The sequence below is a fragment of the Rhinolophus sinicus genome, chromosome 16 (genome assembly GCF_057876585.1).
Source record: "Rhinolophus sinicus isolate RSI-liver-muscle chromosome 16, RSI-T2T, whole genome shotgun sequence".
Lineage (NCBI taxonomy): Eukaryota > Metazoa > Chordata > Mammalia > Chiroptera > Rhinolophidae > Rhinolophus > Rhinolophus sinicus.
Window position 1 is genome coordinate 184,038,572 of NC_142516.1, and position 13,613 is coordinate 184,052,184.

Genomic DNA, 13,613 nt, shown 5'->3' on the forward strand with positions numbered 1-13,613 from the left:
GAAGTTTTAGCCATCAGCAGAAAAGTCTGTGTAGCTGCAACACACATTGCCCACCACGGTAGTCTAGCTTATAAAAGTTTTCTTGACTAAAAATGTAGTACACGGATCTAGTTTAAAAATTTTTTCAATTAGCAATAATCATGCCTCGTATAAACTTCACTGGCTACGATACTGCCACTGTGCAAAGCTAAAAAAAATTTTAACAAATGTATTTGAGAGAAAGTGAAAATCCTACTTATCTCAGTATAGTTACTATAAATAAGACAACTTACTTAATACTCTTCCAGATTCTCTTCTTCCTTCAAGATACCTTTTATCTCATACCTCTCCCAACACGATGGGTAAGAGTTTGGGCTTTCCTGAGCCAAGGGCTCAATTCCAGTGCCAGTGCTGTCACCTTACAGGGGTGTTTCAGGGCAACACTCATTCCTTCACTCAACCGCTGAGATGCCTCTGGATAAAGGCTTCCTCGTTCGTAAAATGAGGGTAACAAAAATGTCGTACTGTACAGGGCTATTGTGAGGACCACAGGAGAAAATGCATTTCAGCTACAGGACCGGGGCCAAGGTCAGAGGCACCAACACCAGCTCACAGATAAACCACACACCCATCTTGAGATCAGCCTCTCATGAGTGGATGTGCATGCATTTTGCCAGGTTTTGCTATCAGTGTTGTGTTGGCTTTGTAAAAACGAATTTGGTCACTTCTCTCTCTGAACTGAAAACTGTTTAAATGATTCATTACAATTTAAAATAACTCGCCCATGAAACTCTTTGGGCCTGCCAGATTTATACATGTGGGGATTGTTCCCTGGCAATTTCCTCAGTTTTTTTGTTTTGTTGTTGTTACTAGTACATTTTCATTTTAAACAAAATATCAAATATCGATTGCCACCATTCCAAAATTTAAAATACTTCAATGCCCAAATGATATATCAAATCCCCATACAGTTCTGCATCTCTTTAATAGAAATATAAATGAACAAATCAAGAACTGTCAAGAAAATTAATGAGAAAATAAACAGCTAATAAGACTAATAGATACCCTCAAAGAATGTTATTAAGTAAGAATTGGAATCCAAATAACTTCAGTAAAGAAACCAGGCTATTTTGAACAATACTCTGGGTGCCGTTGTAACCCTGCCCCAGGAATCTGTTACAGAATCTAATATAGCAGTTCTTCTACTTAGCCAGCAATAAATGAGATAATATTCTACTACAGAAAATGGGAAGAATACTGGATCACAGGGTGCTTTGTGAGAACAGAGCTGTATGTGGAGAAGACTGTAAACTATAGATAGATAGATAGACAGATAGATAGATAGGTGGGTGGGTGGCTGGATGGATGGATGGATGGATGGATGGATGGATGGATAGATAGATAGATAGATAGATAGATAGATAGATAGATAGATAGATAGATAGATAGATAGATAATGAGGAACAGCTAAAAATGTTTGTTTTCTTGTGTTGGCTCCAGAAGAGCCAGTGTTTCTGAAGAAGCCTGGCTCCTCTCTTGCACTGCACCATGAAAAATAGGAAGGTCTAAGTGAAATGGTCTTTTCTCCAGACTTCCCCAAGATAATGTTTGAAATTCCACTGTAAACCCCTGAGGAATTGATTTAGTTAAATCTAATCCCAGTTTAGGTCTTTCACGACAATTGGCCTTGTTTAGTCTTTGCCCAGATTTTTCTTCTTTCAGCCAGGATAAATTACAACTTGGCCATGAATTTCAAAGAGTAAAATAATCACTGAAAACAATCTTAGTTTTGTTATTAGAGTACCTACTTTAAAAGTTTAATATATTGGTGGCTGTTTTGTGTGTGTCTAAGTGTAAACAGAATTAGTTATGAGGTAAAAAAAAAAAAAAAAAAGATATTTGGGAAGTAAATTTTAACCAGGTTTCAATGTTTGCTCACACACTGATGGGGTCACACCACAGCGGTCACTATCAGATTGATAAATGTTTTTAAACATGCAGATTCTATATATAAAGTTTTAAGTAAAAATCATAATTAAAGAGGAAACTGCTACTTCTAAAAGATGAACTTGGACAAGAATCTTATGTATGTACAAATCATAGGATGAATGAGGCAAGGCCTTCCTGCATATAGGCAATTTAGCTACAACAAAGCCTTTTCCAAAAATGGAAACGTTTCAGCTGATCATAGACAAGGACAGAAATTAGAGTCACTCCAAAAAAACCAAACAACTCTAAGTCAAACAAAAAACATGTTATAATTGTAAAGGAGAGTGCTCCCCCACAGAATCAAACTGCCAGATTTTAAAATCCTGAGTGACAAGTTTTTTGGCTTATTCTAGAACCAAGCCAGTCCACATTCTCAAATATTGAAGAAGTAAGAAAACATTAGGAAAAAAAGCTGAATGAATTTGTCTAACTGGTATCCAAGTCATAAAATTTGCCTTCATGACCTCACTGTCCAAAACAATTTAGTAATACAGAGGACAGTGGAACACAAAACACTTTTAATGCTTTTTTTATTATTATTTTTTATTTATCTCACGTCATTAACACAGTAAGTGCCTCATTTATTGACTACTTCCTTTGTACTGGGCTCTAGCTGAAGCTTTACATAAACACTTAATGCTCAGAACCTTGGGAGGTAATTCTATCATTTTTGGTGGAGGAAATCAAAGCTCAGTGAAATTTAAAAACTCGTCTGAATTCACAAAGCTAGTGCCTGGTTCCCCAACCGACACCTGAGCCACATCACACAGACTCTGATTTGACAAGAAATATCCATTTTCTGAATTCAATATTATGTTGAAGTTGTAGATAGTTTATCTGGATATGCACACAAATCAATCACTTTTTTTAAAAAACCACCTCCCAGGTTAATCTTTAATACCAAATTCTTTCTGAATGTGCTAATGTGCGGGGCAGGGCCGGGGGGGAGGAGTTACCAGTTACCTGAGCTTCCCAGAAGCTGCCTTCCTAAATGGAAGTTTTTCCTAAATGTGGTCTGCTTTGGTATGGTGTGTTTTGCCCACACCAGGAAACCAGGTGTAATGGGGGAAGTGCACAAGTCATAGAAATACATAATAAATATTTAACTCATCGCCTAACATATCATTTTTAGGAGAGGAAAATTCTCCTTCCCTGACTTCCCTGACTCCCCCTGAAGGGCTTGCCTCAGACTTCAGCGCTCTGTGTCACATTAGATGGGGGCAGATGAAGCAGATTCGCTCACAAATGTATTACCAGTCACTACATTATAATTCTTTCAACAACAAAAAAAGAATGGCCCTAATATTGAGAATTTGGGTTACTGTGTTTTAAGACGAAAGAAGCCTCTGTATGCTAACTAATCCAGCCTTAGGCGTATTAAGAGCCAGGCGTATTAGTGAGGGGTCACTTGCTAAATTCATACTATAACAAACCATTAGCAATCAGCTTTCTTCTTATTTCACTAAGTCAAAGGACAGCAATATTCCCTAAATAGTATTGAAGGTGACCCTGGCTTTAAAACAAATAAAAAAGGCCAGTAACACAGTAACATTATCTGTCTGTAAAATCGTTTGTCCTTCATGTGTTGTGTTAAGTGAAATGGAAAGGATGCAAAAATTTTCAAGCTCACATAGCTAAACTGAGATGCAATCAGAGGTCCTAACTTCCGTATTTCTCTAGCAAAGCTGCTCTAGGTGACAGCACTTCCTGGGCGAACAGAGGTTGCTAATTCCATCCTCACAGAAAACTGACCAACACAAACCTCATTAAAAATACCATTTTGGAGAAAGGATACAGAATGGATAAACACAAATATTGACTCCCTTCTCTGAGCCTCACTTGACTCTTCTATAAAGTGAGAATGAAAGTACCTGTTCATAAGACTCCTGTAGAATCAAATAGGAAAATCCCCATAAAGCACACAGCATGGTGAGTCGGACAAAGTCCTGAGCAGACACTAGTTACTAGAATTCAGCCCTGAATGTTTCTGGAGTTCTTCTAGTCTGTGTCCTACCCTACGTAACGAGCTCATCCATATTGCTTTTTAAGACGCTGCCCTGGGCCTCTGTGTGATGGCTGGGGGACACTAAAGGAAGACTTTGCAAAAGAGTATGAGTAAGTTTCTACTTCTCCCCTCACGAGCTCCTCCTTCACAATCACCATTTGCTTCCTAGCTGCTGATAGGTGGCAGGAGATAAGCCAGGCCACACTAGGCTACAGGCAGGGGTGCCCCGTCACATACCATGAAGAGGGCCTCGGGCCTTACCCAAAGTCCGAGGTTTCCCAAAGATAATCGGGCTGGCATTGGCGGCTCTAAGGCCTCACTCCTTTGATGAAGCCTTTTCCGGATCTACAGGGAAGAAATATGGGACCTCTGTATGTTAGTTTTACAGATGGCCAAACTTGTAAGGGATCTGATAAGCTTGATCTGCCAAAATTCAAAACAAGGGCAACAGAACAGGTAGCCTGGCCCGTATAACCTGGAATTGCACGTAAATAGCAGAGCATCCGCCGTGGCCACGTACCGGGTAGCAGCATCCTTCCAGCTTCCTGTCCTCCACACCCCGGTGCTAAACAAGTTACACATGGAACACGAGGAACTCACTCCTTCTACTCTAACTCAGGTACACGTAACCCTGACCTAACAGAATTTTCCCATTCCAGCTGAAAAACGGCAGCTTGCTGTGATCTCCATGTTCTGTGTATTTTCTCAGTGTACAGAATACAACCTCATTCTCAAGACACAACAATGTCAAAAACTCCTTCTGTAATTTGAATGAGTCTCCCAACAGATAGGAAAACTTTTATCTGGAAGTTAGCTTTTCTCTGATTTTTCTTTTTTTGGAAAAACGATTTAAATCTACAACAGAGTACACAGAAAAATAAAAGCATCCAACCTACCAACCAGATTTCATAAATGTGATCACTGTCATTTAATGGATTTTACTTAAAATTTCAGTGACAATTTTTAAGTTATTTTGAGGTGATTTTCACTAGCACATACAATAGAACATTTTAAAACACGTACTCGAAATAGACTCCATGAATATTTGCTTCTGGTTGTGGAACTGTGGTGACCTGGCCACACTACCCACGCACTACGTGAGAATGTGGAAACAGGCCTCCTGTCGTCAAGAGCGCTGTGGGCAGGATGTCAGCGCCCACCACGCCAAGCTCTTCTGCTCTGATCAGGGCTGGAACTGAGCACATATATCCCACACCATTTTAACAACAGAAGTAAGAGGAAGAAGAAAAATTTGTAAGGAGACTCAACCAATAAATGTACTGTAAATGGTATTAAATGTTTGGGAGGCATTGAGAGGGGAGGAGACACTCCTTTTCTTCAAGCAGCTGAGCACTGATCTGGGGAAATTTGTAATGTGCATATGAAAATTTAATATGGCAAATGTGTGACACTCACAAGAGATCCAGGGCTAGCAGATCAAATGGCTCATTCCTGAAGTGAGGATTTTAGGATAAGTTCCTGGAATAAGTAGGTTTTGTCCTAAGATCTTGCAAGATGATTACAACTTAAACAGGTAACAGGTATGAATGTGGGAGATCAAACAGTGGGGAAGCAGGAAAGTATCTGGGAAAATTATACAGTAGGCTGGTAAAATTAAGACGGTACAAAACAGAAAAGCGCGTGCGACAGTCACACTATGAGCAGTTTCGAAGCAGAAGGCAAGGGGTGTGGACTGACTATATAGTCAAGAGAAAGCCATCAAAGCTTCGCGTGCACGCCGCTGGCCTGCACACTTCCTCTTCACCACACAAACTGGATCCGGTTCACATGCAACTTCCAGGGTGAAGCTTTCCCAAAGTTGTGATACAATCAAAGGCTCCCTTCTCTGTGTCCACAGCACTCTGGGCTTTCCTCTGTCACTGAGTAGTGATTCCCAAACAGAGTGTGAGAATTACAGGGCAACTTGTTAAAAAGACAAGGCAGCTGACCCATTAGCCTCTAGGAATCAGCTGTCAGAGCAAGCCAATTTCACCCTAAGAAGAGCAGTCATAAGAACACCTTCTTATCTTGTGATGGGATTCTATGCAAATATTTGTTTCTCTTTCCCAAGCATGTCACCAAGCTTCTCTCTAGTGAGCTAAGTCTGTTAAGCATAAATAACTATGATTTACTAAGCTCTACTTTTAAAACAAATAACTGAAAAAAATATGATATATCAAAATTATAAATGATACATCAAATGATGTAATACCAAAATTATAAAAAGCATTACACTACCAACTGTTTTCATTAAATTAAACTCTGGAATATTTGAGCATATAGTCAAGATTCCTTCTCTCTAGAAACTTGCGTCCACAGCCTTCAGCTTTCTTCTTATTCTCCTACATTCACCAGGCAAACACACTTGTGTAATTAAGCAGGTGAAACTGAGGCACCAGCAGGTAGAAGGTGCTCAGTACGGATGGCGCTGCTCTCCCACGTAAGTGCCTCGTTCAGCTACAAATATTCCCAGTTTGGAACAGACAGCAAGAGCAGACTTTTAATGACTTGGCAGCACCAACAATGCTGATATTTCTTTTCCAACCCCTGCTCATCCCTGCCCAAAGGAGTTCTTCCAAGCAATTTTGAGAATATGAACAGATACAAGAGAAAATGATCGAGGTGGTGGTAAACAGACACGAATGGTGTCAGTTTCTTTAGACAACTACATTTATAGCCACAGACCATAACTGAAAACAGGAAATATATTCTAATCTGATGCCTTCGAACAGTGATTTTAGAGGAATCTGCTGATCAAATACAGAATCATAAAGTAGAATAAAAGACATAAATACTTTCAAAGTTTGAAATATTTTTAAACTCCCAACAGAGTTTTTATGTAACTTAACAAGCTAGTTCTAAAATTCATTCAGAACTCTACCCACTCCCCCAATTTTTCTGAGGGGAGGGTATCTTACCAGATGTCAAACCTATAAAGTGATACTTATATTGAAAGAATACAAAAACAGTTGAAGTAGAATACACTAGTAAGTTCAAAACCGAAGTCTGTACATATGGTAATTTAATACATAATAAAGATGGCAGTCTTAGTGTGAAAGTCGTAAAACAATCAAAAAATGGTGAAGGACCAACATCCCCATTTGTAGGAGAAGAGTCGTCCAGATCCCCACCTCATAGTCTATAGAAACATTTCATCTGAACTGAGGAGTTAAACATATAAAACATACTAAAAGAAAATATAAAGAGAATGTTTAATAATTTTAGGAGTGAGGAAAGCTTAGCAGAAACAAACAAAAAAACAAAGTAAATGTTTATGACATAAATATTTAAAATTTCTTTAGGGCAAAAGATATAAAGATATTGTTAAATGATTGTATCAGACAGGGACAAAATATCTGCCTCGTGTCACAAAAAGACAGTTAACTATTAACTGTACAATGAATTAGTTAGAAGATAATGAATGCTACTGATGTAATATCCATAACATATAAAGAAGTCCTACTGGGCAAAAGAATATTAATAAGTGATTTGAAGGAAATTCAAATGAAAATTAGATAAAATTAACAAACAATTTAACAACCTCATTGCTAACAGTCAAGGAAATGCAAATTAAAATAGTGAAATGTAATTTTCACCAAGAAAGACCAAACAGAAAAAATAAGATATCCGTTAGTGATGGTTTAGAAAATACACTATTGGTAGCAGTAGAAAATGATACAGCCTTTTTAAAAATGCCTTGATAGTATGTTTATGCTTTTAGTAAACTCAGTACATCTATTTTTAGAAATCCTATAGAAATAATCATATAAGTGTGCAAAAATACACTATTATATATAATTACACACACAGATTCAGTAACAAAATGATGGAGCTCTGTGAATACTAGTTTTGTGCCAAACATGGTTCTAAGAGCTTTATATATCTCCACTCATTTAATTCTCACAACCCTACAAGACTGGGTGTTACTATCATCTTTACTTTGTAGGCAAGAAAACCAGGCACAGAGAGGGTAAGGTAAGTAACATGCTCAAATTCACAGAGTTCACGTGAAGTGAGGATTCAAACCCAGGTGTTGTGACGCCAATGTCTGAGTTCTTAACCACACCCAAGCTAGGGTGCTCACTGCAATGCTGTTTAGAACAGCCAAATACTGTTAATAGGCAATTGTCCATGATCAGAGACCGGTAAAATAAATAATGGTCCAGCCATCATGTGAAAAAATAAATGATACATAAGCATAAACAAACAAGTCACCAAAATGGTTTGGCATACTTTCATTTGTATCCTGAAAACAACCGCTGTACGGAGGTTTGTATCGTTCTTGTGTTTAGGCTTTGGTCTAAAAAAATTAAACATCAAGCGTCAATAACGGTATCTTTGGGGGAAGAACAGGATTAAGGAGTGAGGGGGAAGAGAGACTTTCACCATTTATTTTACGTATTTTTATATTAGGGGAATTCGTTTTATAATTGGATGGCACTACTTTAAAATTAAAAACATTTAATGAGTGAACAAACCAGGAAGCAGAAGCACAGGTTGGGTAAGATGCTAGTAAGACGGACGCTGCTGGATCTGTGAATCCCTGTGAATCAGTGAAGTTTGCTATGACTGTGGCCACAGACTGAAGAACTGCAAACCCGACCACTTGTTTCAAACACTTTGACAGTGATTATAATACAGTAAGACAAGCATATATCATTTCAAGAGTATTCAACATCATTCGTGAGAGTCAAATGGCTTGAGTGCAGATTGCAGCTCCACTATTTACTAGCTGTCTGGTTTTAGGCAAGTCACTTAACCTCGCTATGTCTCAATTTCCTCACTGTAATACAGGGATAATAATACTTGCCTCATATGTTTAGTATTTGTAAAGCCCTTATAATAATACGTGCACAAAATGTACCTTCCTTTTGTTAGATAAAAATGAATAATTTAAGGAAATACACACATGTGCTTTCTGATGTTAAGCTAAGAGCACCACCTCCCCACCCAAGGACGGTAGTAACCTTCCCAAGTAAACGAACCACAGCATACACAGTAAGGGTAAGTATTGTTGTACAGAACTTCCAGGAAGCCTACGTGGAGGCACACACGATGCTACCCATAACGCAAAACCTGCCTCTCATGGTCAGAAGTGTGTCGCGACCACTGCACGGGCGCACGCCAGGGAGTGGCTTAGAGCTTTGCCCTCTGCAGCCACATCCCGAGAACAGATCTCACCACATCAAGCCTGGGACCTCTCGTCTAAGAGGGCTGCACAGCCAACACACTGTTTTCAAACCTTAACATACACGGAAACATCCTGCTTCAACACAAATTCAAAACACTTATTCCTCCTAAAATAGCTTCTCTATGGTCTCTGGATTCAATTCATATAAGTATTAACATATTTTTAATTGGGACCATGCAATCCTCTCCCTCAAACTTTTTTCCTCCCTACCCAAAGCTCATGTTGATTTAGAATACAATAAAGACACATTACAATTGACCTATTAAAGTTAGGCATTTGAAATTAGGATTATCTTAGTGTATAAATGAACTTTATGGGGTTTATTTTAAACCTACCAGTCTTCAAAATATTTTCCCCAGTCTAACACATCATTTCTCCTGCATCACGTTTCACATTCCCGCCCATACAACCTGTTTAAAAAGGAAGTAAATGATCAAGTCCCAAAAACCTCTGGCCCTCCCCCCACAAAGGCTAGAATTAACAGATCCTTTTCTCAGCATCTCTTGGATCTTTCTGACATTCTAGAAACAGTTCATTTGCACATCTTGCATTCATTCAATGAAAGCCAATTTAGAAATTCTTCAGTTCAATCCCCTCATTCAAAAGATGCCGAAACCTAGATCTAGAGAAGTAAAGGAACTTCCTGAGAGTCACATGCTTGGACTAAAATGATGCATGACTACCGGACTACTCACAGCTTCTCATCTGCTTGAAAAAACAGCCCCGGGTTATAAATATTAATTAACCGCATACTTAAAACTGTGTTACTTCAAGCAACTATGACGATCACTCGTCACATACACTAAAAGAAAATTTGTCTTGGTAGTATATCCTCTGGAACTTTTCAAAGTACTCTGAAATAATTATTTAAGGTATTTAAATGTCATTTTACAAAAAAACAGGCTTCACCCCCAAAAGTATTACTTCCTTGTTACCACATCAAAGCGAAGGATAAGATTCTTTCTAAATGAATTAACAAGTACCTAAAACATCTCACAATTACATCTCAATTTTTATATTAATAAAGTTCCTCCTACTATCTTTCAAAGAAATAATTGCTACTACAAATGGAGAAATCTAGTAATAAAAGTATTAAAATCCAATTCTTTCTGGGTCTCATACCTGCTGTTCATCCTCCATGACGTTACTAGCAAATTCAAATACTAGGTCGTTCTGTTGGACAACAGCAGCCATAATAAAGCATTCCCCTTAGATCCACATGAGAAAAACTCCAAACAGGTTCAAGTATCAGGCAGAAGAATCCAGTGACAAGTCGGGTAAAAATCCCTTAGCCAAGTCTGTGAAGTTCCTGTGTACCCAGGTTTTCTTTAGGGAAGGTGCTTCAAATTTTCTTGGCTCACTGATAATTCTGTTCAAACTGAGGCAATTTTTCCGAAATGTTTCTTCTCTAGAACTTCTTGGCCTGAAACACAAAAGCTTAAGTTAGTTACGAAAAAGCAATCATACCCATTTAGAATATAACAACTGATACCAAGGGCACTGTCTCCAATCAACATAGCTAACGAACACAGGCTTTTTTCCCCCCAAGTTATATATTTTCTTTTAAGATTTCATTCCGGCTAAGATAAAATCACCTCTCATTGCCGAAAATGAAGCCATTCTCCCCCCCGCCCACCTCCACCCCCAGTTAAAGTGCCCTAAAATACCGTTAAAGTACCAAATATTAAAAAATATACATATATCCACCCAGCAGTAACGAGGTTTACAGTTGCAATAAAGGACATAAGAACAATTTTCTTCTCTCCACTAACCCAGCAAACCACATACATAGCAAAAGCTACTCCGTAAGAGATTTTGTCGTGTATATTTTTGCCTCAACAGAAACATTCAGACAGTATCCCTGTTAGGCCTAGTATACATAATGATTTAAAATCTGTCTAAAATACTTAAAGTTTAGTAAGTACTATTTTAAGAGCTTTTAAAAATAAGCAGAAATTAAAGCCCACTCTTTCTACTCTTTACCAAGTTTTCTGATAAGCAGAAGGCTTTACCACGCGTAAGCCTGTCTTCAGTGGCTTCCTTTTTAATGCACTGAAATGTATCCTTATCTCTAGCACAGGCCTGCGAGCAACAGGAAGGAAACAGCACTTGACCACGTCATGGCAAATTAGAACATGCAAAGAACTGCACTTTACAACAGGAGAAAAACAGAAGCGCAACTTAAGAGTGAAAACAATTTCACAGTGGAGGGAGAAATGCTTAAAAAGTACTTCCCAAAGATGTATGCCTTTAAAAAAAACAAAAACAAGAAAACCTGCCACTACTAACAAAAGGAAAAATTTAATTTAAAAGTTTATCTTAATTTTATTAAATATTGCATCACATAACTACGGTCATAAATGTGAATGAAAAGAAAAATATATAAAAATAATCACATAAATAGCATCTAGTTCTTTCAAACAGCATTTACAATTTAATTTTAAAGAGTGTTCAGGAATGAAGCTGGGCTGGTGAGTTTCCCTGAAACGTTAAATCCAGCTCCTATGTGCTAGCCAAATCATATACTCAGTGTGTTAATTTCAGTAAAGACAATTAAGTCCCTATATATTCTGGCCTCCAGGAGTCATTGTGGATGACCGATTTCCCTAACTAGAAATCAAAATAAAGTAAGGGCTAATAATTCAGTTCAAGTGATATTTCTACTCACTAAATTCTAACCCAGCTGTTTCCCACACTCATCCATGCACCCCACCCTGCTCAATGCATAATGAGTTAACTCCAACACTGGGTATTTTTAGCACATTTGGGTAGATTTTGAGCAATGTACCATATCTAGAGGGAAAGAAAAAAGTGCTTTGAGCTAAATTGATCATAGACAGACATGTAAACGTAAGACATACATATGACCTTGAACAACGTTACTTGTAATCTTTTCCTTTAAATTGTCACCCGACTCAATTCTTCTGTGCTAGGCTTGCCTTGCTGTGGTCCTCCACACAAACTACACGCCTCCCTTATCATCTCCTACTATTCCCATTCCAGGAATACCTCTCCTACCTCTGAGCATCCATTCACACCTTTTCCATTCTTCAATCCTCAACTCAAATACCTTTTCTTTCATAAAGGCTCCCAATTGCTCTGCCTTGACATATATGAACCTACAAACAAACGGATGGACCACACCACAAAGTGGGCACTCACCCACCGTACACTGTCTCACATCGGAAAATGATGTCGCCCTAATACAACTGGATAAATGTTTGAGTGCCTATTATTTGCAAAGCAATTTGCCAGGCACAGAAATAATTAGAGCAAAGCCTCTCTGTTAAGTAACCATTGTCTGAAATTTCTGCTGCACCTCCCAAGCCTGTGTGCTCATAGTAATAATGAGAATTATATGAATGACAGATATTGTTTTAAAAATCTATCATTAGATATTTCAGCTATGTCTACATCCATGCTTTATAGAGAATGACTGGTACACTATTTTTGTTTTAGAGAATTTTATAAGAATTTATGTGAGCCAAACTGACGACATAGGCCAGGGGACAAGACCTCAAATCTGCAGAAGTACTCTGACTGCAGTACTTTTCATAATGAGGAAACCATTATACTGAACTTGGAAAACCACAGTAAGAAAGTACAACCAGAATCAAGGGATGTCTCCTGATACAAAAGTTTCTCTGTAAAAGGTTAAATTCCAAAAAAACTATTTCAAAATCCGATTGTTTGCAAATACAAAGTGACACTGTACCAACGACCAACGTGAACACATCTATGGAAAGTTAAGTTTCACTTTCTTTTCCACTGCAATCACGGACCTTTTCTTACTAATACTTCCACATTGCTATTAATATTATGCTTTAACAAATGTAGTTTTTTTAATCTCAAAAATAAGGAGAGGTATAATTAATGTGCTCAGACCATATAGGACACACTAATAATGAGCAGCAATAAATCCAAACTGCAATGACTGCCCATTTCACGAAGCCATTTGTTACCACTAAAAGACACCCCTTTACTCCGGTGGGTAGCTTTTGTTCATTTCTATAGAGAAATTCCTAACTGAAAATGTGTCAGTAAAGAAAAGCTCTTATTTTATTCGCTTAATTAGGCTTCTGACCATCTGTCTTGTTTCACTCTTTCCCCTTTTTGCTCTATCTCTTCTGAGGAGTTATACAACCTAGGGCACCAAGGTTGTTGCCGGGAAGGAATTTTCTGATTCCGGATCCAGAGTTACCACCTATACACACAAGAGGTACTTAAATAACAAAGCCCAATGTATTAAAATTTTTTCAGTGATAAATGAGACTGAACATCTAGATCAAGTTCAATTTTTCATGAGTTAATTGAGTCTCTGTGTCCAAGGTCTCATAGTCTGCAAGCAAAACAGAACTACAACCAGCATCCATCTCCTAAATCAGGACTCTGTTCATGAGTAATGTACAGCCTGGCCTCCAAGCCTACCCAAATCTGTTATGCTGTCAT

The 13,613-nt window shown here is 38.1% G+C and overlaps 1 protein-coding gene and 1 pseudogene across 4 annotated transcripts in view; both read right to left on the reverse strand.

The window, feature by feature from the left end:
• The window catches only part of ELF1 (E74 like ETS transcription factor 1), a 97,979-nt gene that overhangs the window by 35,438 nt on the left and 48,928 nt on the right, over positions 1 to 13,613 (reverse strand). For 2 of the 4 annotated variants that reach the window (XM_019755285.3, XM_019755283.3), the window contains exon 2: positions 10,287 to 10,587. In XM_019755285.3, coding sequence (XP_019610844.2) covers positions 10,287 to 10,358 — 72 coding nt within the window. In that variant the 5' untranslated portion in view covers positions 10,359 to 10,587. Of the gene's footprint in view, positions 1 to 10,286; positions 10,588 to 11,147; positions 11,293 to 13,613 lie in introns of those variants that run through there. The other 2 variants (XM_019755282.3, XM_019755284.3) reach the window with 2 other exon arrangements.
• LOC141571459 (U4 spliceosomal RNA) lies at positions 73 to 189 on the reverse strand (annotated as a pseudogene).